Raw genomic sequence first — 24272 nt, forward strand, 5'->3', positions numbered from 1 at the left:
TGCCAGCTTGGTGTCATCTGCAAACTTACTGAGGGTGCTGTCAATGCCCTCATCCAGGTCATCAATAAAGATATTGAAGAGGACAGGCCCCAGCACTGACCCCTGGGGAACATCACTCATGACCGATCGACAGCTGGATTTAACTCCATTCACCACCACTCTCTGGGCCCAGTCCTCCAGCCAGCTCCTTACCCAGCAAAGAGTGTACCTGTCCAAGCCACGAGCTGCCAGCTTCTGCAGGAGAATACTATGTGAGACAGCTTCGAAGGTTTTGCCAAAGTCTAGGTAGGCCACATCAAAAGCCTTTCATGATTGTCTCTTAAGACTGTATTTAGATGTAAAGCTCTTAGCTGGTCATTCTTCAAATCGCAGCCTTCCAAATCTATGCCTATGTGTTAGCGTGCTACAAAGGGAAGACATTATCTAGTGATGCAACTCTGACTTATTACTAGGTTTTCATTAGTAAAGGTGCCTGGGATATAGTTTTAATTGAGCCTATGGTTTTCCAGTGTTTTCCAGATCAATGATCATCTAAACAGTATAAATGTCATGTGCAGGTTAGACTTAGTATTTCCACTCTTTTAGATATCTTTAATTTTGAAGTTGTTAAGGCCTGAAGTGTAACGGGATGGTCACTATTCTAGATCAGGAGCTCTTTTTTTTAAGAAGCGTGGGAGTGAGCATGCTGTAGATGTACCCACCGAAACTGAGACCAGACCTGGAACTCTCATCACTGTAGGCATATTTTTTACGTGGAAATTCAGTGTGCTTGTGTTTTAACAGTGTGCCTATTGTATCTGAGACAACCTTTCCTGTGGTTGTAGACTTACTAACAAGAAAGTGTAACAGTGAGCACAGAAACAAATTATTCTGTATTGTTTAAAGTAAAAGTAAGTGAACTGTGTACATTTTCCTTTTTTTTTTAAAGATACTATGTTAGGCTGAAATGTATATTTAAAGGTATTTCTTATGAAAAAGCCATCTGTAGAAGGTTCTGCAAGCATGGTTTTTATTTCAGTGTTTCATGCTACTCTCCCTGCAAAGCTTTTTGAAATGTCTGGTCTTAAATAAGGTGCTATGGATGTGGAGGCATTGCACCACTAAATGTCAATTTTTAGATCTACTTGTGAATATAGGTTTCTTTTCCTGATTCTGTTTTGAGTATCTTAGTTTTTATTTTTCCTGAGACTCGGTAGTTCAGGATCCACCAAAATTAATATGTTCAAGACAGGTTAGAGGTGAAAGGATGCTAGAGGAAGCTGTGATTTTATCCCATCTGGGTCTTGCACATGCAGTGTTGGGCACTGTTGCATCAGCACAGAGTCCCTGTGGTAATGTTAATGTTGTCTGCTCCATTCTGCAAAGTAATGGAACTGTGTTTGAAAATCGTATTGATTTTTCTGGAACTGCCTCACAAATATGCTTCTGGCAATACTGCATTCTGACACATTTTTCTGGTGGCAGATAGTGGTGACTACCAGTCGTCATTAAAAAATTTGGTCTAGGCAGACACTGCTTAAGAATTCAGTAGATTATGCTGGTTTGCCAGATATGAGCATATATTGACATTTCCAGTATCCTCGTAATTATTTTTTTCCAGTTACGGATGAGCAAACTTAAGAAACAGAATAGAATCATAGAATCATTGAGGTTGGAAAAGACCACTAAGATCATCTAGTCCAACTGTCAAGCCATCACCACCATGTTGCTCAGTGCCACATCTACTCTTTTCTTGAAAACCTCCAGGGATGGTGACTCCAATCAGTAAGACTGGTTTTGAGTAATGTCTTTTACCTGAATAAAGAGGGAAGTGTTTGAAATATGCAGTTCCTCTCAGGTTTTTCTTCTTCTTCCATAGACATGCAAACAGTTCACAGGCAATGTTTTGTCCTTTTTTGTGGCTGTCTTCTTTGTCAACATATTGATCATCAAGTTTTCACTGAGCTTGCCACTGGGAAGAGGGGACAACAGAAGCTGGGAACTGATTTTTCTTGTCTGTACTACAGCACAAATACCTGACTATTCAGTATGCCTGGTAAGTATTTGACTGAGTTACTACTACATGTCTGTGCAATTACAGGAGTTGGCACAGGCAAAGTGTCGATACAGGTAGGGTAGGCTTACCCTTCTCTGTAGCAATATCTGCTTATACTGACATGACATGATCAAAAAACCTCCAGCAATTCAGAGCCATAGCTATACATGTCCTAGTTTGCTCCTCAGTTTTGAAGCTGAAGTCTGGAAGGTTTTTTTTGAGACTTTTCCACTAGATTGTCTCCCAGCTTTTTGAGCAGTGGCATTTTTCTCCCATTCACAGTGTCTTTCGTAGTAAAAACCATAATAGATAATACCGCGAAGGTTTTAGAATTTTTAAAATGTACTTTTAAATGTCTTGTTCTGTAAAGAGTATGTTATGGTCTTGAATCCATAATTAATTTTGAAGCTATTCTTGTAGTGAGATATATGAGATCTTCCTTGAATTTTGAAAACTGAAGAATGACGTTCATATAGTCAACACTTTACAGTGAAGTGTTGGTGAAATAAATAATCTTTGACATGTGTTCTCACAATTCCTGCTTCTTGTGCTTTTTAATTTCCAACAGTCTGCTAGACCTGGCTTGTCTGTACAAAAGTCTAAAAGAGTATACTGGATTATACTAGAGAAACCATTACATGTATTTTCTCCAACACTGGGTTTACTGTGGACTATGATGCCATGTAGGGTTGTCTTAGAGAACAAAGTGTTTTCCCTGCCAACAAAAATATACATGTGGAAAAATGTATGCTATGTGACATTGATGTCAACTTATTGCATAGAATAACAGGGGCCCTTAGCAACTGCTTGTCCAGTTCACCTTGAAACTGGGAGGCCTGTGCTTTTGCACCATTTGTATTTTCTGCTGACTTCATATGGCGATAAGCAAGAGATAATCTACAATTAGACAAGAAAAAAATTATCTTTGTTTAGATTATTTTCAGGTTCTAGATAATGTTTTCCAAACACTTTGTCAGCACCCCAGTATATGCTTCTTCCATGCCAATAATTGTTCTGCAAAATGTAGAGGAATTTCCTGTGTGTGATTTAGCAAGCCTGCTGCCCAGATGTCCAGAACATCTAGACTTAAGTAGCCATGGGGTTCCTACCAGGAAATGATTGACATTGCTTGGGAAGAGGTGTTTTTTGAAACTTCTATCATCTTGAACAAGAGATATCCCTAAGCAGGACGACACAATAGCATTTAACCTTCTTGACTGGAATTTGGCAGTCACAGTGACTAGCAAGTAAAAAAATGGACAGAAAAAGAGAATTCTGACTTCAGATGCCATTGAGCTTGTAAACTAGTATGCTCTTATGCCAGAGAACAAGAGAATTAGTGATCATGATCACGTGTTCGACAAAGATGAAACAGGTTAAATAGTGATTTCTTAACTAGCAAGTACAAAAGTTTGTTCTAAATTAGAGTCATATATATGATGCTTACCTTCCTAAAGAATTGTTCATCTTCATTTGCTTGTATACACTGATATTTTTTTGCAGTTTAGTATGGTATTAGTACTTCCTACTCATAACGTTCTGTTTACCAAGTTAAGCAGTTCAAATGCATAATAAGTATTGCTTTTCTAAATGCAGAACCTATTAGAGATCAGAGATTGCCAGTTTCTTCTACATGGACTTCTAACTGATGGTTCAGTTAAGCCCCTCTTGAATGTTATCATGTGAGTTTTGGGTGACCTGACAGGTCAGTAACTGGGGAAGCAGGATTTGGAACCATGCTAGGAATGCTTTGGGTGATTTCACTTGCAGAGCCCTGTCAGGGGTGTGATATGTCTTGGAACCTGTTTTGCATATGTATAGTGTTAACAATCAGGGAAACAGAGATCTGTCACTTCCAGTTATGGCTCATCAGAGATGCAGCCTCTGCTTCCGACATTTCAGCAGTTTACTAGGCTGTAAGTTATCCAGAGGGAGGGACTTGCTGGCATGATAATGGCATACTCACGGTGAATTAAAGAGGCTTTATAGTTCCTGCAGTGCTCAGTGGGATGATACAAATTGATTTGTTACCCATGAATAAAAAATTAATTTGTTTACCTTTCTAGGAGTCTAATTCGGTTCCTTGACACAAATGAAATAATCCAATTCTCATCTTGTGATGTGGGCCAATGATTCTTTTTGAAACACAGTGAGCATCTATGGCATCTTGGAAGGAATTCTGAATTCTTCTGAAGTCTGGTTGATGGTGTTAGTGATGAAGTGCATGCCTGTTCAGCCTGGTTCATTCTGCTTTCTGCATGTGTAAGTAGAGATACTTTTGCTGGTGCTGATGGGAGTGTAGCTTCAGTGGTAAGGTGTCTGCAGTGTAAGTGCACATCGCTCAAATGATTGCTTCAAGGCATATCTTTCTGAGAGTTAAGTGTGAAAACCCTCTAAACTGATTGTTAACTGGCAATCTCTTAATGTTCAAGTAGGAGTTTTGTGAGTTTTAAGTTAGAAATAAAAGGAATAACAAGTGACAGACCAACCTGAATAGAAAGCATTTTCACATGTAGAAGGCATATAAAAATTAGTACTGTGGAGATAAAGAAGGTGAGATGGACTTGGTTGATGGGGTGGGTAGTGGTAAGGAGGTGTGGGTATTTCTGTATGAAGATGTACAATGAATTAAATGGAAGTTTAAAGCCAATAAAGAAGGTAATGAAAGAACACTGGTAAGAAGTATTACAGGGACTGTTGCTAAAGATTATGGTGCCAAGTGCAGAAACTCTATTTTGCTACAGAAATTCATTAGGGACAAATTGCAACTTTCTCATGCTAAGCTGATAAGTATTCCCTTTTTTTTTTTTTCCTATGAAGAACAAGTTGCCAAGAGATCTCTTAATCACAATTATGACTAGTGTGCATTGTTTTCTCTCGAAGTCAAATATGATCTGAAAAACATTAGTTAAGTTTAACTTCATCTAAAATTAGTCATTTTTTTAATATTATCTTTGTTTGCCATGTCATTGCTGATTGTCTCAGTGGAAACACTTAATGAAATGATTCTATGATCTTATTGTCTTTCTGTTCCTTTTTAGGTTCCAAAATCCACATCTCTCTCAGTTGACAAATACATCAGTTTTGCCCCTGTTGTTACGTACTCTGAAATACAGCAATCAGAAATTTGACGCAGGTTATGATGAGACTTGATGGAGGACACAAAATCTCGTTGAATGTCAAATTAGAAAATACTGAATTTAGAAAAGCTTGCACAGTCAGTGTTAAATTCTTGGTGTGCCTTCTTCCAGTAACAAACGTGTTTGCCTACCCACAGAGCTTCAGCAGTATGCAGTAGCTGGTGGCAGTGGATAACAGGCTTTTCTCCCAGGCTCGATCTTTTAAAAATACCAGAATTTATAGAAGTAGTAGCATGTCGATTTTTCATTTATTTTCTTCCTTTTGAAAATCAAGTTAACAGTACAGTATATATCTTACAGATACTTAGATATCTTGTTTTTCTTTTTTTTCTTTTTAAACTCTTTAGCCCATGAATCAAGCAACTCTGCATTCACTGACACTATACCAAAAATCCAGCAGAATTTTGTTGCTTTTTTCTTACTCTAGAACATAGACCTTAATTTTATGTATTTTCTTCAGAATGTAGAATTTTGCTGTTTCAGTGTCAAATGTGATTCAGTGTGTTCTGTTCTGATCAGGACTTTGAGGGCATGTTTGCTTTGCTTGTTAGGTGGGCTGCACAAAGCAGTTTGTAGGCTAGCAATGCTATATTCTGGGGCTCCTGTTCCTGCTGTTTTGTAGAGTTTCACAGGCAGTGAGATGCCTGAACAGAAGTGCTATTGAAGTAGGTTGGAAAAGTGTGTGTTCTAAGAGAGAGGGAGTCAAGGAAGAGTTAATGAGGTCAAATGAATGACCTGCAGTGATATAGGAAGGTAAGTCTGAGACGTTTGAAGCCTGGACACTTGGGCCCCCATCTAAGACTTTGTTCTTAGGTGCCTCTCGTTCCACCACCACTGTCCCCAGAATAAATCATTGTGCTTGATTATTTTTTTTGTTTTCTATGAAGTGTGGGTGCCTGGGAACAGATTTGTCTTGTGCTTTGCCAGCTGCCGTGCCATTGTCATTTAATTTGTGAGATTTTAATCTCTCTGCTATATGGTTTATATTAAATCTATACTGTGGAAGATGCTCTTTAGTATTACAAATTTTACCAAGAACTATTATCTGTGAGTGGGGATAGGTACTCTGAGTGCATAGTAACCCAAGTACAGTTTAAGACAGATCAGGTAGAAGCTTTTTCATGATCACAGTGGGAGAACATTTGGGCAGCATCTCTCTCTCTGTTCCTGTTCTCTGTCCAGTGATTGCGGTCACCCAACCTATACACTGTTTCAGAAGAAAAACAAGTGTGGAAAAACAACGATTTACATGTTAAGAAATCCAATTGCCCATCCTTGGGAGCGATGGACTCTAGACAATCACAGCATGTTATTAAAGCCAGGTTCATGTTGATGGGCAGGATAGGCTGTGTAAGTAACTTGCTAACAGAGAATCAAACAGCAAATGTGTGACATTGTGAGGAGATGGTTCCTGGTGGAGCCTGTAGGCACAGCATGCTGTGTCATCTTAGCTCCCAAGTGAGGGACTTGGAAACAATCACAGACTATTAACTTTTAGTTGAAAGGAATGTTCTGTTAATTAGGATAAGCTTCACCAACCTTACGAACTGTTATTATGAACTGGAAACAAATACAGAAGAGGAGTGAGCTTAAATGAATCTTCACATAGCTCTTCTGTTCATTTTGTTGGTTTTATGTTGTTTGTTTTTTTTTTTTTTTAATAGCAAGAGCCTTATTTTCCCAGGCATATTAGTCTTAACTCCTACGATTCTATACATTGACGATACTTTTTACCGCTATCTGCAGTTGTCTTGCAATGCGTGCTTGTAGGATATCCTCTGCCTTTTCTTCTCTCCCCTTTCCCTCTGGAGCATCTCAAGGGCTTCCTGAGCATTCATTTAAGACTGGCACATATACAGTGTTTTTGTTGTTGTTGTTGTTTATTTATTTATTTATTTTTAACTGAATGGAGTGTTTTAAAGGATTGCATGCTCATAAAGATACCATCTACATCAGTGGATGTGCCAAAATGTTATTAGATCAGATTTCAAAACTCTTTTTTGCCCTTCTTTTTGAGATTACTTGCCTCCTGTGTCAAAAAGAAACCTTTATTTATTGATACATACAAATTTAAGTAGACATATAGATTTGTTTATCTTTGCTGACTTCATTAAAGTCATCTGCTTGTTGGTGTCAAATTTACCCTATGTATATGTATATCCTTTTATATAAAGCTAGTATTTGAACCTGGTTGTGTACTTGTAAGGCATATCTCTTAGCCTGTAGTAGAATATTGTCAGGTCTTTTTTTTTTCTTAAAAGTCTGGGACTTTAAGATGTATGAATGTAGTGCAGCTATTCCCCATCCTTCCTGAATAACTTTAAAATTTAAACCATTTTTTTTAATAGGAGCATTGGTGTTTCAAAGATAGTCGTTTTCCGAGAATTCCATGAAAATACAGGCAAGTTCTGCCCTAAAAACCAGGAAGGTTTCAGGTGGAAGTTTCCTGGCTCATGTTCAGCCAAGTGTAAACCAGCACCCCCGGGTCCATTTCTTCCACACACTGATTAATAGTTAGCCTGTGCAGGGTAGTTTGACTAAGAGGCTGGCAATGCTTTTGGTTACTTGTGTACCCTTTAATATTAGAAACTGTTTCATCATTTCAGTAGGAGTTTTGCCATTGTCTGTTGGGTTATTTGACATCTAAGGAATTTTAGAAATCCAGGGTTTGTATAATTATTTAGTGTTTTCAATCTGATTTTTAATTTCATAGGAATTGTAATTATTTCAAAGCATGGTATATACTTCTACCATCTTTACTTGCTCGCATGTAAGAGCAGAGTGAATGAGGAGAGAAAAAACATGAGAGGAAGCACAGATTGTGTAGCATACACAAAGGACCCTTGAGGGGATGGGACAGGAGTTTACAGGCCAGGGTCTGGACCTTTTCTGCCTAAGAATAGGCAGTACTGGGCATTAGAATGTCTACTGTAGATTTTTAAAATGAAGATTGTAAACAAAGGCTGCAACTTATGCTTGGAAAAGCAATGTATTAGGACTAACCAGAGCTGATTAGACCTCCAGGCCAGGCAGGTGTCTTGTGGATTACTGGCAAGACTTCACTTTCTGTTCACCTGTTACAGAAGGCAACTTTCATAGAAATGAAAATTTGAACACGTAAATAAACTGTTCTCTTCTAACTTCCTATGGGTTATGACCATTAAGTACTGCACAGTATTGGATTTCAAGCTGAAGCACTGCAGTTAATCAAAACTTCAGATCCTTGAGAACCTAACAGAATGCAGTGTTGTTTCTGGCACAGTTAAAGGTATTGTTTCCTTAACCTTAAAGGTTTAATGGAATGTTCTAGCCCATTTTTCTTTTCTCAGCTCCTGACAAATTGCTGCTATTACTTGTGATGATACAGTAACTCAGAAGTGGTCAAAGATCTAATATTAAATGGGAACAAAACAGTTCAGAAAACAGCTTGAAAGCACAGCTCTGTGCCCTATTATGTAGTGCTGAAATATACTGTATCAAGTAAGCCACTGAATGTTACATAGTTAAGTAGATATATTTGTATATTAACTTCCAATTGAACATGGAAAACTTTCTAAGTTTTTTGGGAACAAATTCCTAAACTTTTACTGATTGTGAGTAAACCTGCCTTAAACCCAATTACAGAAAATTGTAATTTACAGTAACAGTAAATGCAGGCTTAAGAACATAGATGTAGAAGTAGATAAACAACTGGTGGTATGGAAAAAAATTTCCATTTGGTTGCTTGATTGTAACTTTTTTTTCTTACAATTTCAAATCTTGTTTGAAGACATGGAAGTACTTACCATATGTATAAAATATCAAAAGCAAAATCTTAAGATTTACTCATTTCATGAATACACTGAATATGTTTCAAGTACTTTATAATCTTAATTCTTACTTCGAGCTGACAGTTGTTACTTCTGCTCAAATAAAGGTTCTGTGTTAGAGCAGTTTCCATACAACAAGAAGGCAAGCTTACTCAACGCTATCTCCATAAGCTAGTGTATACAGTATTTATCAGACATTCACGCAGCATTTTTTGAACTAAGGAAAATTCTGTATTTTATCCATATCAGGAAAATAGAAGTGGCTGAGATGAGGGACATAAATGTTCATTCTCACTGACTTTTCATTACTTGGATACCTGAGAGCTCTTTCAGCTGAGCTGAGTGGAAGGACCTTATTGTCTGGCTGACTGGTCTTGATTATTCATCCTCTTTTGTCCTGCTGGTTGGGGAAAAGAGTTCTGTTTGAAGATATATAACTCCTGCTGTATTTCAACACTTTTGAGATCCCAGAAAATGTTATATGAAGTTTTGGGTCCATTGTGTGTGTGTATGTGGTGGGGACAAGAGTGATATGGATGACTAAGACAAGAGTGGGGACAGGAGTGATGTGGGCAGCTAGGCCATCTTGATTCAAGACATTTCAACTTACTTAGTTTATTGTCAATTAGCATGAAGAAAAATGATTAAATTAATACAGAAGTCACTTAATCTTTCCTGCAGACATCTCTCTAACACCCTCCTGGTCTCCCCGTCCCCTTACTGCAGGTGTTGCTCAGCTCTCTCAATGCGCAGAGCAGGGGTCAGCGTCTGATGGCTTCTTTTCTTTTACTGTCCCTGTTCCTTATGCTACTCCTCCACAAGCCAACATCCCCTCGGAGTTGCCCACTCCTCTGTCATTCTTCTGCCCCTGCTTGGGTAGCTCCAGTCCCTGATTGGCTGTCTCCCACTGTGCCCCTGTTTTCTATAGTCCCTTTCCTGCTCTCCTCCTGCATGTCCATAAGGTGGTTCCTGACCATTTCATACACTTTGCAACAGCTCTACTACCAAAACCATGTCAGCTTAGCCCAACATCAAGGGAATTATTATTTTCCAGCACACTGGAAGGGCAGGCAGGTAGGACGTCAGCTATTGCTGTAGAAAATCGTACTTGCTTTTCTATTTTTATAGTAATTAAGAAAAGAGAAACCCTGTCTTAAGAAGATGTAGGTATTATATCAATGTGAGCATAATTTAGGAGGTAAACAACATGCATGGTAGTATGGTGGAATGGTGGTCTTTGGTGCTAGGGCTGGCACAATCTGGAGTTACCAGACACATCAGTGAATGATACTAGAATGATAGGGTTTTTTTTTTTAATGCCAATTACGGGTTAGTGGGGAAAGTTCTTTCTAACCTTTTGTACTTATGCTTCATTTGTTAAAGCTTTAATTAATCTCAGATATAGGAGAAGGAACTCATAGGTACTTACATTCATTAGTCTGGTTTTTTTTTTGTGAAAAGGAGATGCCAAGATGTCAAAATAGAAAGAGCTGTTGAAAGCATGATTCATTCAACTAATAGGACACAGGGTTGTCTCCTAAGCCTAGGCTAATACAGATCACATATCAACAAACAGATTTCTTTATCAGTGATGAAAAATATATGGTGTGACTCTACCTACTTGAGTGCTGCTTATCACATTTCTTTAGCTCTCTCATTGCTGCATAAATCCAGGAGGATTTACCACTTAGTTCCTCTTAGTCTGTTTGACCATTGTAATGTTGCAATCTAAGCGAATTAACAACAGCGTATTAGCTTTAATGTTTCTGCTGTGCCTGAGCAGACATTTCCGATAGTCCATCTATGTTTCTGCGGCAGTCTGCTAGTTTCTTTTCTTAGGATATTTCTGGAAAATAATAAGTGACTCTTTATAATCAGCGATGAGTTCTTGTCTGAGTTCTTACTGTTGTCTTTAATGAGTACTAAATACTGAGTACTAAGTACTTTGTGGTCATGAAAGAATGTTAAGGAGAAGCTGAAAGAGAAAGAGAGAGAGGAGAAACAAGCTGATAGTTTCCACAGGATTATTTTTTCGTATTTAAAGATGTTCTCTTCTCTTGCAGCTCTGTATTGGCAAAAATACAGTTATATGTGTATATGCACATGTATGTGTAGACATATACCCACAGAGACATGTATACACTGTGTCTTGCACTTAACAAGAGAAAAAGGAAATTCTCTTAAATAAGTAATATTACTTTTAATTACTTCTAATTACTAATTAACTGAGTTAATTTAAACTTCCAAACTGGTAGGGCATCATGTTGTTTGGATAACAGAAGAACAAAAAGTCTCAGAGTAAAGATTAGTTAGTTGAAGTTGTAAATATTGTGTGTGTTTTACATATTAACTTACATTTGTGTCTGAATATCTTAGCAAATCTAAAATTAAAGTAGCTCTACAGTGTGTTGCCACGGAAAAGTACAAATGATGTAACTGTACAGCAGCTTTGAGAGCTGTACTGGCAAATCAGTGATGGATTCCTTAACAGTCTTCATCCTGTAGAAATAAGGTAACTTCCATTTGTGTGAAGAAGTAATCAGTACAAATGTTCATCATCAAGTGTCAAAATATGTTTTAGAGGCATCTGAAGTTAAGCATCCTTGTTGAAAAAACTCCTAATTACCCCAGTAATCTGGCAAAATTATGATTTATCTAATTGGTTTTTGCTTTTTATGCCATGGATTTTAGCAGTATCTACTGCTCTGTCGTCACAGAATACAGACAGCTTGTCATTCAGGAAACCCCTAGCTTCAGTCAGAGCACAGAAATGCTTTGTAACTTGTTTATCAGATGTGATAAAATAGCACATGTAAGTTTTATTAATGCCGTTTTGTATCTAAATGTGATGCATACGCTGGACACACATGCCTTGCAAAGTGCTCTGGTTTGTGAGAAACACTTCTGATCATTTGGCAGTGATATGCAGGCCATCTAATCAAATGGAAGAGACATAGCGAGGGCTATGGAAGCTCTTTGTGCTGGCAGTGCAGGGGAACAGCATCTCAGGGCTGATCAACTGAACTTTTACCAGCACTCCTAACTAGTTTAGTTGTATAGTTTTCACCTACCTTCTACATAGTAAAATCTTAGCTTTTGAATGTTTCAGTTGCATGAGATCTGGTACTGTGATAGAACTGGATAGTAGCTCTGGTCAAAAGTGTATTCATTAACCAGACATCCATTATTTAGATTCAGCTCTTCCTTTGTCTTTTTAGTTAATGTAGTTAGGGCCATCATTTTCTCCTTCTAATATCAGTCTTCATCCAGATAATTCTGGGTAGCTTCTAAGATTTTTTTTTTTGTGTGTTCATGAGCTCTTAAACTGTCTCAGTGTTAAATAACTGGTTCCATTATGGTAATATGCATTACATTACATTTGGGTATGCTTAACTGGGAGGTAAATGGAAGATGTTTTATCTAGTACTGGAAGCAAGAATGAAATTTTAAGTATGATGAAGTTATTCTAGACATTCAAAGGAGCAATTAAGGTAAAGATTATGTTGAAACAAAAGTGCTGTGAAAGTCACTTCCACGTAATTTTTTTGTTTGTACAAGAGATTGGCATCAGGAATAATCAGGAATACTGCTAGCCAACCTTATATAACTGGGTGATATAAGGAGAACATTAGATGATATTAAGTGTACTGTGACTTCTGTATGGAGGACTAACACATACATTCATCCCTCTGGACTGCCTATCTTCTCCTTAGCTTTCACTGGAACAATACTGTCTTTGGTCTGTTCTGAATTCCTCAGATCATTTCTTCTAACACGCAGCATAGGAGAACACTACATCTTCCGGCAGATGGGCTTCAAGTAGCCTACCTCCCAGCTGAGGAATACAGTTCTGCAACTGGAGGCAGCTGGTCCTGAGTGCTGTCACTGCCAAGCAGAAGTGTTACTGAGAGTTCACATGTACTCATTTATAATGAGGCCAGATTAGAACTGTTTGACTGTGATTACTCCAAACCTTTTTTTTTTTCTTTTGGTTTTATTTTAGGCAGAAAAATGTATTAAGATCTTAATCTCTTACTTAAAGGGAGATGGAAGTAGGGACAAAGGATATGTTTATTATCGTCCTAGAAATAGGAAAAAGAAAAGTGATTCAAATGCCTGCAAAGTTAAACCCAAACTGAAATGCTTGTCCATTTCTTTTGGATTTGTTGAAACATTCTCTGAAGAATACAGCAACTTATTTGTCAGTAAAATGTGGCTAAGTTTAAAAGTAACAGCCACCTTAGTAATGCTAAAATATTCTTTTTTTATTTTGTGCAATACTACCTAGTAACACAGAATGGTTTGGTTTAGAAGGTACTTTAAAGATCACCTATTTCCAACAAGTCTTATAACAGGGATGGAGAGAGATGTTTACATGTGCCTGTAGGGATAGGACAAGCTGTAATGGTTTTGACTAAAAGAGGGTAGACTTAAAGCAGACATTAGGAAGAAATTCCTTACTCAGAGGGTGGTGAGGCACTGGCACAGGCTGCCCAGAGAAGCATTGGATGCCCCGTCTCTGGGTGTGTTCAAGGCCAGGTTGGATGGGGCCCTGGGCGGCCTGACCTGGTGGATGGCATTTCAGCCCACAGCAGAAGGCTGGAACTGTGGCTTGGCTTTCCTGATCTCATTCCTAAATGTCTTGGTTTGCATTCCTATATTGTTTCCAGGCCACGTGTCTTGATAATGATCACAAGGGAAAATAAGTCATAAATTTTAAAGTAGTTTTTTCTTACCTTGCATAATTTAATTTGCTAAGCAGTTAACCTTGAACCATTTATGTTGTACATATTTAGTGTTGCTGTGAAAACATTTAGATGTGAATCTCCAAAAAGTGAGGGCTTCACAGTGATTAGGATGTTCTTAAGCATAATTAATGTTTTAGAGTAATTGTATTTAATTAGCCAGTTCAGTTTCAGATTATGACCTGAGACTGAAAAATCAGAGTATTGAAAGGCTTTTCGGAAGATTGGTGTTCAAAGCTGCACACATTCTGCAATGGGCGAATGAGAAGTTACACATGTATTAATGACAGCTTAAAGGGATAGATGGAAGATTATGGGTGAGGAATGATGGGACAGGGCTGAATCTTTGCTGAGAGATGACGGCCTTTATCTGACTCTACAGCTAAGTGCTGATTTTTGCTTTTAAAGGCTTGCATTTTGCTTGAGTATGTATATTAATGCCGTTTATCTGCTGTATGCAGCAACACATGATAATTTTTTCCTAAGAGATTCTATAAGTAAAGTGAAATGTGTGCATCCTACTGGGCACAACTGGTAGATAACTTGTGTGCAACAATATTACATCCCAGTCATGATCATGACTTTAACTTTCTGTCCTTCAGGGAACAACCTATCTTCAGCACCCGAGCTCATGTCTTCCAGATTGACCCAAACACTAAGAAGAACTGGGTTCCCACCAGCAAGCATGCTGTTACTGTGTCCTACTTCTATGACAGCACAAGAAATGTCTACAGGATAATCAGTTTGGATGGCTCAAAGGTAAGTTTCATTTTAGAGAAAACTTTCTTGCTTCCTAAATGACTTTTGTATTTATTTTCCAGACTGATGTCCTTCATGTATCTTCTCAGATGCTCTTGTCAGTATTTGAGTAAGAGATTAGTGATGTGTTAAAATGGTTATATTGTTTTACTAAATGTTTTAAGTGTTCTTTGGAAAATACTGTTTTCTTTGTGTTCATATAGACTTTGATAAATCTATTGCTAAATGTAAGTGATGACCTATTAAGACTGAACAATCAAAAGGCATTGCCTTTCAGGTATACTAAAAACTACAAGTAGTGTTCCAATAAATTTTTTCTCTCTTGATATCCAATGATGTATCGAAGTCATGAGTTACATCATTATGAAAGACATCTGTTCAGTGCCTGTAATCACTCCGTAAATCCTTCTTTGTTACTTAATCTTCCAATTTTTGCAGTACGGCATATGGTGATTCCTTCTTAAAGCTCTCCAAAGTAAGCGGTTAGCAAAAGTTGTTTGGATTGGGTTTGGGAAAAGGGTTATGTTTTGTTTTTTGCCTTTTTCTACATTTGGAAAGGCAATATGTTGAACTGCTGTTGTAAGAAACCTTAAGATAGTAATTTAGAAGACTTGGGGAAAAAACTTGACTGTTTCTTAAGTTCTATCCCAAGGATGTATAAAAACAGTAGTTTCGCAAACAACATGTCAGAAATTTCATCGATAAGAACATTAAGGTTTTACAAAATGTCATCAAAAGCTGTAGTCCTTTCAAGTACTTTCAACTACAGCTTCTGGAGATGTGCACATTCGTGATGGTTGGAACTGAAGTACTTTGTTAAAGCACAGCAGTATTCATGGAGATTTGTTGGCTTTGTTGAAAGCTGAAAATCATTATTGTGTATTTTTAAAGTCTCTAGTATTGCCACTTTGGTTGAGGAAGAAGAAGTACTATCATACATAAGTGTTATTTTTTGTCAGAGATCTCTGTATGATACTCGTTTAGGTGATTGAGACTCTGGTATTGAAGCTTACCAACATTTTTCAAATTTTGTCTTTATTGTCTTCCCTTCCCAGCCTTCTTCAAATGATTTTTCCTTCTGTCAGATAATTAGGATATCTTTTTTTGTGACTATTTATAGAAGACTTTTGGATCTCAACTTGATGTTGTATAAAAGCAATGCTAATAGTTGTAATCTTTAGCACCCAAACTGATCTGCACAGTTAAGAAGATTCTTCTTCCAATACAGAGAGTTTAGTTTCCTGTCTAAAGCTACAATTCTTGCAGTGTGACTGCTAAGTTACATTGTCAAGTAGTTGTTCATCTGTTTATATGCTCTTTTGTCTACTGCAGCATTTCCTTTGTATTTATAGTACTATTGGCAAGGTATATTGATAATGCAATCTGTCATTTTTATTTATGCTTTTTAATTGCTTCAATCTCAATATTTTCATCTCAAGCACTATGTATCCGACTAAGATCTGGGATCCCCACCATGATTAAGATGCATTGTTTTAGGCATGACTGCTCCGCTGTGAAACACATGGTTGAATACCAGGAGGACTACTGAAAGAACTTTTGGGAGGTTTTCAACGTAACACTTTTATTTTTATTATAGCCATATATATTTTTTAACATATCTGTACATATAAAGTCCGGTATGTATGAAGGGCTAAATGTAAATGTAATGCATTTGTGAATTCAGAATGCATCCAGATTACCTCTCTGCTATATTTCATACAGTTGGGTGTCAGTAACACTAGTGATTTTTGATCTTACAAAGCCTCATAGTGTCTAATGGTCACATTGAAGTGTTACATGGGCAAAAAAATTGTGCAAATTAATTTGATTTTTGAATCTAAAATGATCTTTATTCCATTTTATCTTTTAACAAGTTTTACATTGAAAATGTCTGACATTCACATGTTAACAGCTGCCAAAAATTCTTGTCAGACAATGCTGGTTTTGCAGCTCTCATCCCTTAAGGAATAAATAGATGATCCTACTAGTTTTTCTTGTAAACCACATTGCTGGTGAGGTTTATAGCACCCTGTGAGTTTGGAGAGAATGAAGAGCATGTGGCTGCTCAGTTATGGTGGCTTAGGTGCTGAGCAGCGAGTTGCTAAGTGATAGCTGCCGAACAATCTTTCTACCTGGACTATAGAAAGGAAAGTCTGAGAGTAAAGTTTGAATCATAGTCCTGTTTGTGCCATCCATGCCCTGTTCCACCCTTTAGGTCCTGTCCATTCCCTTAGAGCTCCCTCATGGAGCAGGACTTCAACATCTACCCTCTGCATCCCTGAGGGAAAATAAGCATTCTTCAGACTGCTTATACAGCCAGCCAGCCATAAGCTGGGTGTTTCGATTCAAAGTACTGAAATATCTTCTCTGATAGCTATTTTCCATAACTGCTTTTAAACAAACGTGTTTCTCTTTATTAGTAACTGGAACAATTCTTCTATTCTTTGTTTATTTTCTTAGAGTATCATGAATGCAAGAGTTTTGGTGCTGGTTTGTAGGGCAAAACCACAAGCAAGCCCCATAATGTTTGTGGATCCCATTCCCCCTCTCCCTCAGGTTTCATTAGGTTTCCTGAGTAAAATTGAACTCCTGTACCCAAAGACTGCACATCACTATGTTGTTCTACTTTAAAACAGGACATGATCTTTTATGGCATGATCTCCACTCACTTCTGAGAAATCCTACAGTGCATTTCAGATACACTTGAGTTTGCTTTTGGAGATCTTTGGTGCATTTTAATAGGTTTTTTTTTTTTTTCCTTATTCCATATCACTTGGTTTGTGAACCAGATGTAGCTATAGACATGTTCTATTTACTCTTTCTACAGGTTCAAATAAATGTGTAAACTGGGTGATGGAGCAGCCACGTACAACTCATCCTTTTCCAAGTAGCTTTATCCTTCTCAAAATTGTGTGAACTTCCATCAATTTTAGTTTGTAAATTGCTCTTATGTAAAAGTAGGCATAGCTGGACAGGTCACTAAGTTAATGGTTCTTGTGGATGTAGTATTTAAGTAGGTTAAACTGCTCTTTTATGAGATTATTCCAGCTATATGTTATGCATTTTTTAAGCCCATTCACTAGTGTACCACCTCTGTGTAATGTTTTCTGAAGCTGCAGTATCCTTGTAAAACACCTTGCGCAAGAAAAGATGCATTTCCCTCTAACTTACCTCCGATAAATGTTCTAGGACCATTGTGTGTTCACTGAACAGGACATATTTTATAGTCACATACAGTGTCTGAATCTCTGTCACCCATCTCAGAGAGATCCTGATGCAAATAATCTCGTAGAACTCAAACCTGACTGCGAGTAAATGCCTTTTATGCAGCCTTTCCTCACACAACAGTAGGAGTCAAGAGGAAGCCTGAAAAATAAAATCTGTTATGCAATACAACATGACAACATCGAGAAGCTGTTGCTAAGGCTTTCAGTTCTCATTAATTATATAGTCACTTCATATCTTCTTGTCTTAGTACTTTTTTCTAGTAAGTGATGGAAGGAAGCCTCCATTATTTCTCTAGTAACACTGTGTATGGATACTAATTTATTCCCATAATCCCACTGTTTTTTGCATTCAGTCTCTGGTAACCACAAAGAAAGGAAAACAGTAAAGAGGTTCCTTCAGTACCAGTGAATGCCCTGATATTATTTTCAACGTTGCAAAATTGGAAAAAATACAGTAATTTGTGCTTATCTGAAACAGAGACCACTTAGGAAAATAGTGTTTTTTGTCAGTAGATTTCATAAACCATGCATATAATATTTCTACTTCGAGTCAGTCATCAGTGATCTTTACATTTTAATGACTTGTAAAATATACTAATCATATGTTAAAATAATAATGCTAAATACAGGTTGTAAATAACTCCTGTAAGCCCAGGTCTTCAGTGACCTTCCTTTGAAGAAGTTCAAAGATGCTCTGTGTCTTAATTATTATTGCCATCATCTTTAGCACAAGCTAAAATCATATTTGACTGCTGCTGTTTTTCTTGCAGGTGTTGGGCTTGCAGTCAGGAAAATGAACAGCCTAGTTAGACACATGCTCTATTTTCTCATAGCTAAACTCATTTGAAAGGAAAACATGAAAGCTATTTTATTATTCCAACCGTATCTAAAGATAACAAGATCACTTTCTTCAAAAGCGAAATGTCTGCCTGTCAGATCGACTCTGTTCTGTTTTTAAGATATTCTTGTACATTTAGACTAACAACATTCTTAAAAGTTGATGACATATTTGACATTTGTTACACTGGTGACTCTATAGTGCAATCTTCTGGCATAGAGGAGAGCAGTTAAAACAGTATTTGCATAGATGAAACAAGTTTAATAATAAATTATAATTTTAAAAACCTTTTTTTTTTAAGATGAATATACAAGGGATTAATATCTAGTATTTCCAGAAGTAGCTAACATTGCCTGTATCTGTAGTATGAGCATTGCACACTCTTAAACGTAATTAATTAAACATAAGAGATTGAGCACACTAATGCTTTTAATTCAGAGAGAATTGAAAGCCTTGGTTTTCTTTTCAAATTGGTATACCCAGTGAAAGGACTTGTCTTTATATCAGTGAGATCTCAGTATAATCTTCCCAGCAAGAAACTTGCTATCTTCAGACTAATACTGTCTGCTGGAGTGGAGCATCCTTATTTTTTTTCTGCTGGAAAACAAAGGGCAGAATAGTAGCAGCCCTTTCTCAGTACATTATTTTTCTAAAAAGTTTTCTTCCTACCAAATGGAAAGAGGTAATCTAGGTAATTCAACCTAAATGCAGACTGCTGTCAAAACTGATAGCCTTTTTGTGTCTGTGCTGCCCATTCCTGGATTATATCTTGCGCAGGCAGGCACGTGGTCTCAGCTGAGACCAGTTTCTCCAAGATTTTGCACTTGGTTTGCAGTCACTGCAGCAGATTTCAGTCCTCAGGCTTGCAACCCGCCTGTTGCTTGCAGGTTCTACATCCTCTTCTACACTGAAGAGTATTATACCAATGACAAAATACCTGCACTCTCAAATCTGTGATGTTAGTTCCAATTAACCAGTCAGTAAGTGGGGGTTAAGCAAGCAGACAAAATAGCTAGAGCTTGAGTTGGGGAGAACTGTTTTCTGCATTGTTCCCAGGATAGTTCATTTCAAACATGCTAGTGTTGGCAGCTTCCACACCAAAAGAGACTGAACCTTAGATGAACTTAAGAGCTCTGTTATAGGCTTCCACCAATTAATTAATAAGGAGGGCTTCTATGTGCTAAGAAGGCAAGAAGGATACAAGATAAATAGAGCCCTAGAACTTTTTTCTAATAAGTATATCTCTGTGGTCTCATGCTCTCTTCTGTCCTATTTGATGCAGACTGCTGTTCCTGATTATGTCCTTTAGGGGCCTTAATGCAATTGCAAGCCCATTGGCTTTATGTGGGCATTCTACTTTATGCTTAAAGAAAGGAGAATATTGTCTGAGTTACCAGTGACTTAATTGCCTAATGTGTCCTATTTTAAAATGTGATGTTTTGTGGACAATTATGGCTGTAGATGTTTTTTCAGCCTTTAGTCAAACCGCAAATCCTATTCTTTTCCTGACGAGACTTGCTGAATCAAGTGTAAGCTTCTGGGCATTCCAAGACTTTACAGTTTTTCACAGTAGTAGGCAAAACTTGTATTTTGAGGCCAAAGTTGTCAGAGAGAACTGCCTGCTTGACATCATTGGCTACATCCGAATTTGCTTTTCCTGTTTAATGCTTACCTAGTGGAACTGCCAAAGCCACTGCAGAAGCTGCTAGTTTTGTTAAAGTTGCTTAATATGTGATTTAGTATCTTTAAGTCCTTCAGTTGTGAAGGAACAACCCATCTTCATGCTAGAGAAGAGGAGGCTCAGAGGATATCTTATGCCTGTAGATATCTGAAGGAAGGGTGCAGAGAGGATGGAGCCAGAAGGCTCTTTTCATTGTTGCCCAATGCCTGCACAAGAGGCAGTGGGTACAAACTTCCCTCAATATAGCAGGAAGCACTTTTGTACTGTGTGGATGGTAGAGCACTGGCACCGGCTGCTCAGAGAGGCTTTGGAATCTTCTCCTTGGAGATCTACCTGGGCACTCTGCTCTGGGTGTCCCTGCTTGAGCAGAGGTTAGACCAGATGAATCCAGAGGTCCCTGCCAACCTCAGCCATTCTGGGATTCTGTAAGCTTTTCTCGTCTTTTCACATGTTGCAATACTCCGTCTTTTCTGAACTTATCTGCAATACCCCTCTCCTCCACTTCATCTGATAATCAGCATATACCCATAGAAGATGTCCGTGGGCTTTGATGACCTTTTGATTGTACATTTTTCCGGCTTGCCCTGTAGAATTCAGAGCAAATTTGATGTGGATGGTAGCTGTGCTTCGGTGCTACCCAAATTTCAGCAGAAGCAAAGGATAGTAAGTAAACTCTTTAGCTGCTCTTTTTAATAACCGTTCAGAAGGCCACCTCATGCAAAGTGTCTTGGATTGAAGGGACCCTGAAGATCATGGAATCACAGCTTCATAGAATATCCAAAGTTGGAAGGGACCCACAAGAATCATTCAGTCCATCTCCAAGTTCTGTACAGGACCACTACAACTCTCCAAGTACTGCTGCCTAGATTTGGCTTCAAGAACTTTTTAGTCTTCAAAGAACATTACTTGGTTTCTGTGATGTTGAATTTGCTTGCTGACACCATCCTGAGAAAACACAGTTGAAAATACAGTTTTGCTGTATGCATTACCCCAGTGCCTGCTACTGAAATAACAAAAATTTCTTTATCTGCCCCAGAGAAATTGGTTTAGACCCTGTGGAGTGTTTTGCTGCTCTAGGATTCTTCAATTATCACTAGCTTTGAACTGTTTTGGGTAAGATGGTTTCATGAAAGCAGGAAAAGGCAATTGTGCGTTGAAATTCAGAAGATTCCTGGCACTGTTATGTGTGACTGTTGCAGTAGGATTCATATGGACAATATCCTTTGGAACACAGCAACTGACATAATTTTCTGGGAAGTTCTAAGGACATTGTTTATGGAGTGTCTCTCATGTTGGTATTACAAAGTTTTGCATCTGATAAACGAGAAGGAAGAACTGGCTCCCTCAGACATGGAGAAGGCTGAAGTATTTAATGTGTTCTTTGCCTCAGTCTTCAGTGCCATTATGGCTTCCCATGCCTCTCACGTCCCTGAACTTCTGGGTGGATGTTGGGGGAGCAAAATCATTCCCACTGTAATACCAGTGCAAGTCTGAGACTGTTTCATGAGACTGAATGTGTACAAGTCTATGGGGCTGGACAATATGCATCCCAGGGTCCTGAAGGAACTGTCTGATGTGGTTACTAAGCTGCTTGCCATTGTATTTGAAAATTTGTGGTTGTCAGGCAAAGTCCCTGGTGACTGGAAAAAGGGAAACATCACTCCCATTTCTAGGAAAGAGAGAAAGGAAGACCCAGGGAACTGCAGGCTAATAAGACTCACGTCTGTGCCTGGGAAGATCATGGAGTGGATCCCTGGAAGCTATGTTAAGGAACATGCAAGATGAGGAGGTGATCCGAGAGAGCCAGCACAGCTTCACCTGTGGCAAATTGTGCCTTATCGATCTGGTGGCCTTCTACAATGGAGTGACTGCTTTGGTGGACAGAGGAAGGGCAACTGATGTCATCTGCCTGGATTTGTGCAAGACCTTTGACATGGTCCTGGACCACATCATTATCTCTAAGTTGGAGAGATATGGTTTTGAAGTCTGGACAACTCAGTGGATAAAGAATTGGTTGGAAGGTCATAGCCAGAGGGTTGTCGTCAAGGACCTGGGTGTCCTGGTGAACAGTAGGCTAGCTGTGAGGCAGCAGTGTGCCCTTGTGGCCAAGAAGGCCAGTGGTATCCTGGGGTGCATTAAGAAGAGCATAGTAAGCAGGCTGAGGGAGGTGATTCTCCCCCTCCACTCTGCCCTGGTGAGGCCTCATCTAGAATACTGTGTCCATTTCTGGGCTTGTCAGTTCAAAAAAGACAGGGATCTCCTAGAAAGAGTCCAGCATAGGGCCACAAAGATGATGAGGGGCCTGAAGCATCTCCCTTCTGAGGAAAGTCTTAGAGACTTCGGACTGTTCAGCCTGAAGAAGAGAAGGCTGAGAGGAGATCTCATAACTGTTTATAAATATTTAAAATGAGGGAGTCAAGTCAGTAGTGGCAGACTTGTTTAAGTTGGTGTGCAGCAATAGAACAAAGGACAATGTGCAGAAACTGAAACTCAGGGAAGAACTTATTTACTGTGAGAGTGATGGAGCACTGGAACAGGCTGCCCAGGGAGGTTGTGGTGTCTCCTTCTCTGGAGATACTTAAGGCACATCTGGATGCCTACCTGTGCGACCTTCTGTAGGGAACCTGCTTTAGCAGGGGTTTTAGACTCATCGGTCTGTAGAGGTCCATAGGGGTCCAACCCCTATGATTCTGTGATTCTGTGACCAGGGGGAGGCCAGACGTAAGTGGTGTCCCCCAGGGGTCAGTCTTGGGACTGGTGCTCTTTAACATCTGTGTAAGTGACATAGATGATGGGATCGTGTGCACTCAGTAAGAATTGCACATGCAACAGGTGGAATTGCAGCAGTGGAGCCTGGGAGGCATTGCCTTAGGGGACAAAGAAACACACTTCTGAGAAAAAAGACTTTGCTAGTTCTTTTCAGATCTCATTAGCCTATGTGAATGAATTGATGCATTCTTTTTAGACTTTCTAACTATTAAATCTCTACTTGCTATTGCAAACAGGTATCTCCTCTCCCCCAGCTTCTGCTCATTTTTTTCAGACAATGTATGCTAATACAGGCTTTCATAATTTAGCTGTAATTGAAACAGAAGAAAGTTCCCTTACTGCTAGTTTGTGTCTCATTCATTGTACACGGATACTTGACTGTGGTGCTGGTAGTTTTGAATTATAAGGAAGTCTAAAAATACTTTAAACAAAAAAAAAGTCACTTTTTTTTATTTACAACATTCACTTTTTTTTTCAGGCAATAATAAACAGCACTATCACCCCCAACATGACATTTACTAAAACATCCCAGAAGTTTGGCCAGTGGGCAGACAGCAGGGCGAATACAGTCTATGGCTTGGGATTTTCGTCTGAGCATCATCTTTCAAAAGTAAGTTATGAGCAATGAAAACTGTTTGGCCAGCCAAATAGCTTAAGAATATTTGATTCCTGCTTGTTGTGCCTTGACTCAGTCTTGTTATTTACAAATAAAAAAAAAAATAATCTGTATCTGTCCTTGTAGTGTGAAAAGACAAGACAAATCATGATGGCAGTATGCTTTTAACCCTTAGATACCTGTGCATTTTCTCTTAACTGACTGGGAAAAGGGAGAAGATTTGAGCTATCATTGTGTTGTTAATGATTTCTAATTATTAATGTTAGGCCTCCCTCTTTTAAAGTTGTTGTTCTGTTACAGTTTTTCATGATAGAGTTTAAAAGAGTCAGCAATTTAGTGTTACTTCTATGTTGAAATGACCTAGAAAAAAAGTTACTGATAGTCTTCTGATGCTTTTTTGTCTTTTAAGGCACATTCATTTTAGCTTTTCTGCTGTGTGCATCTTGTTACAGATAATGCAACATCTGTAGGCTTAAGGTAAAGCTAGTGAAACATTTACTTCATGTAAAAGAAAAGTACTGTTTCTTGTTGCAATACAGAAATTGAAAAAACTAATAAGGATATTCTGTCCCCCACTAGATTTTTCTTTTTTTTTTGATAGTCTACTTGAGCAGGAGAGTTGTCAGCCTTAATCTGAGGAAAACAGTAAACGC

General features: G+C 38.4%; 1 protein-coding gene across 4 annotated transcripts in view; it reads left to right on the plus strand.

Annotated features, from left to right (window-relative positions):
• Window positions 3205–24272, plus strand: part of HOMER1 (homer scaffolding protein 1) — an 82142-nt gene continuing 61074 nt past the window's right edge. The window contains exons 1-3 of one of the 4 annotated variants that reach the window (XM_021379782.1): window positions 3205–4297; window positions 14332–14488; window positions 23482–23613. In XM_021379782.1, the coding sequence (XP_021235457.1) occupies window positions 4239–4297; window positions 14332–14488; window positions 23482–23613 (348 nt within the window). In that variant the 5' untranslated portion in view covers window positions 3205–4238. Of the gene's footprint in view, window positions 4298–10859; window positions 14489–23481; window positions 23614–24272 lie in introns of those variants that run through there. The other 3 variants (XM_021379784.1, XM_021379785.1, XM_021379781.1) reach the window with 3 other exon arrangements.

This window comes from Numida meleagris, chromosome Z (assembly GCF_002078875.1).
Source record: "Numida meleagris isolate 19003 breed g44 Domestic line chromosome Z, NumMel1.0, whole genome shotgun sequence".
Lineage (NCBI taxonomy): Eukaryota > Metazoa > Chordata > Aves > Galliformes > Numididae > Numida > Numida meleagris.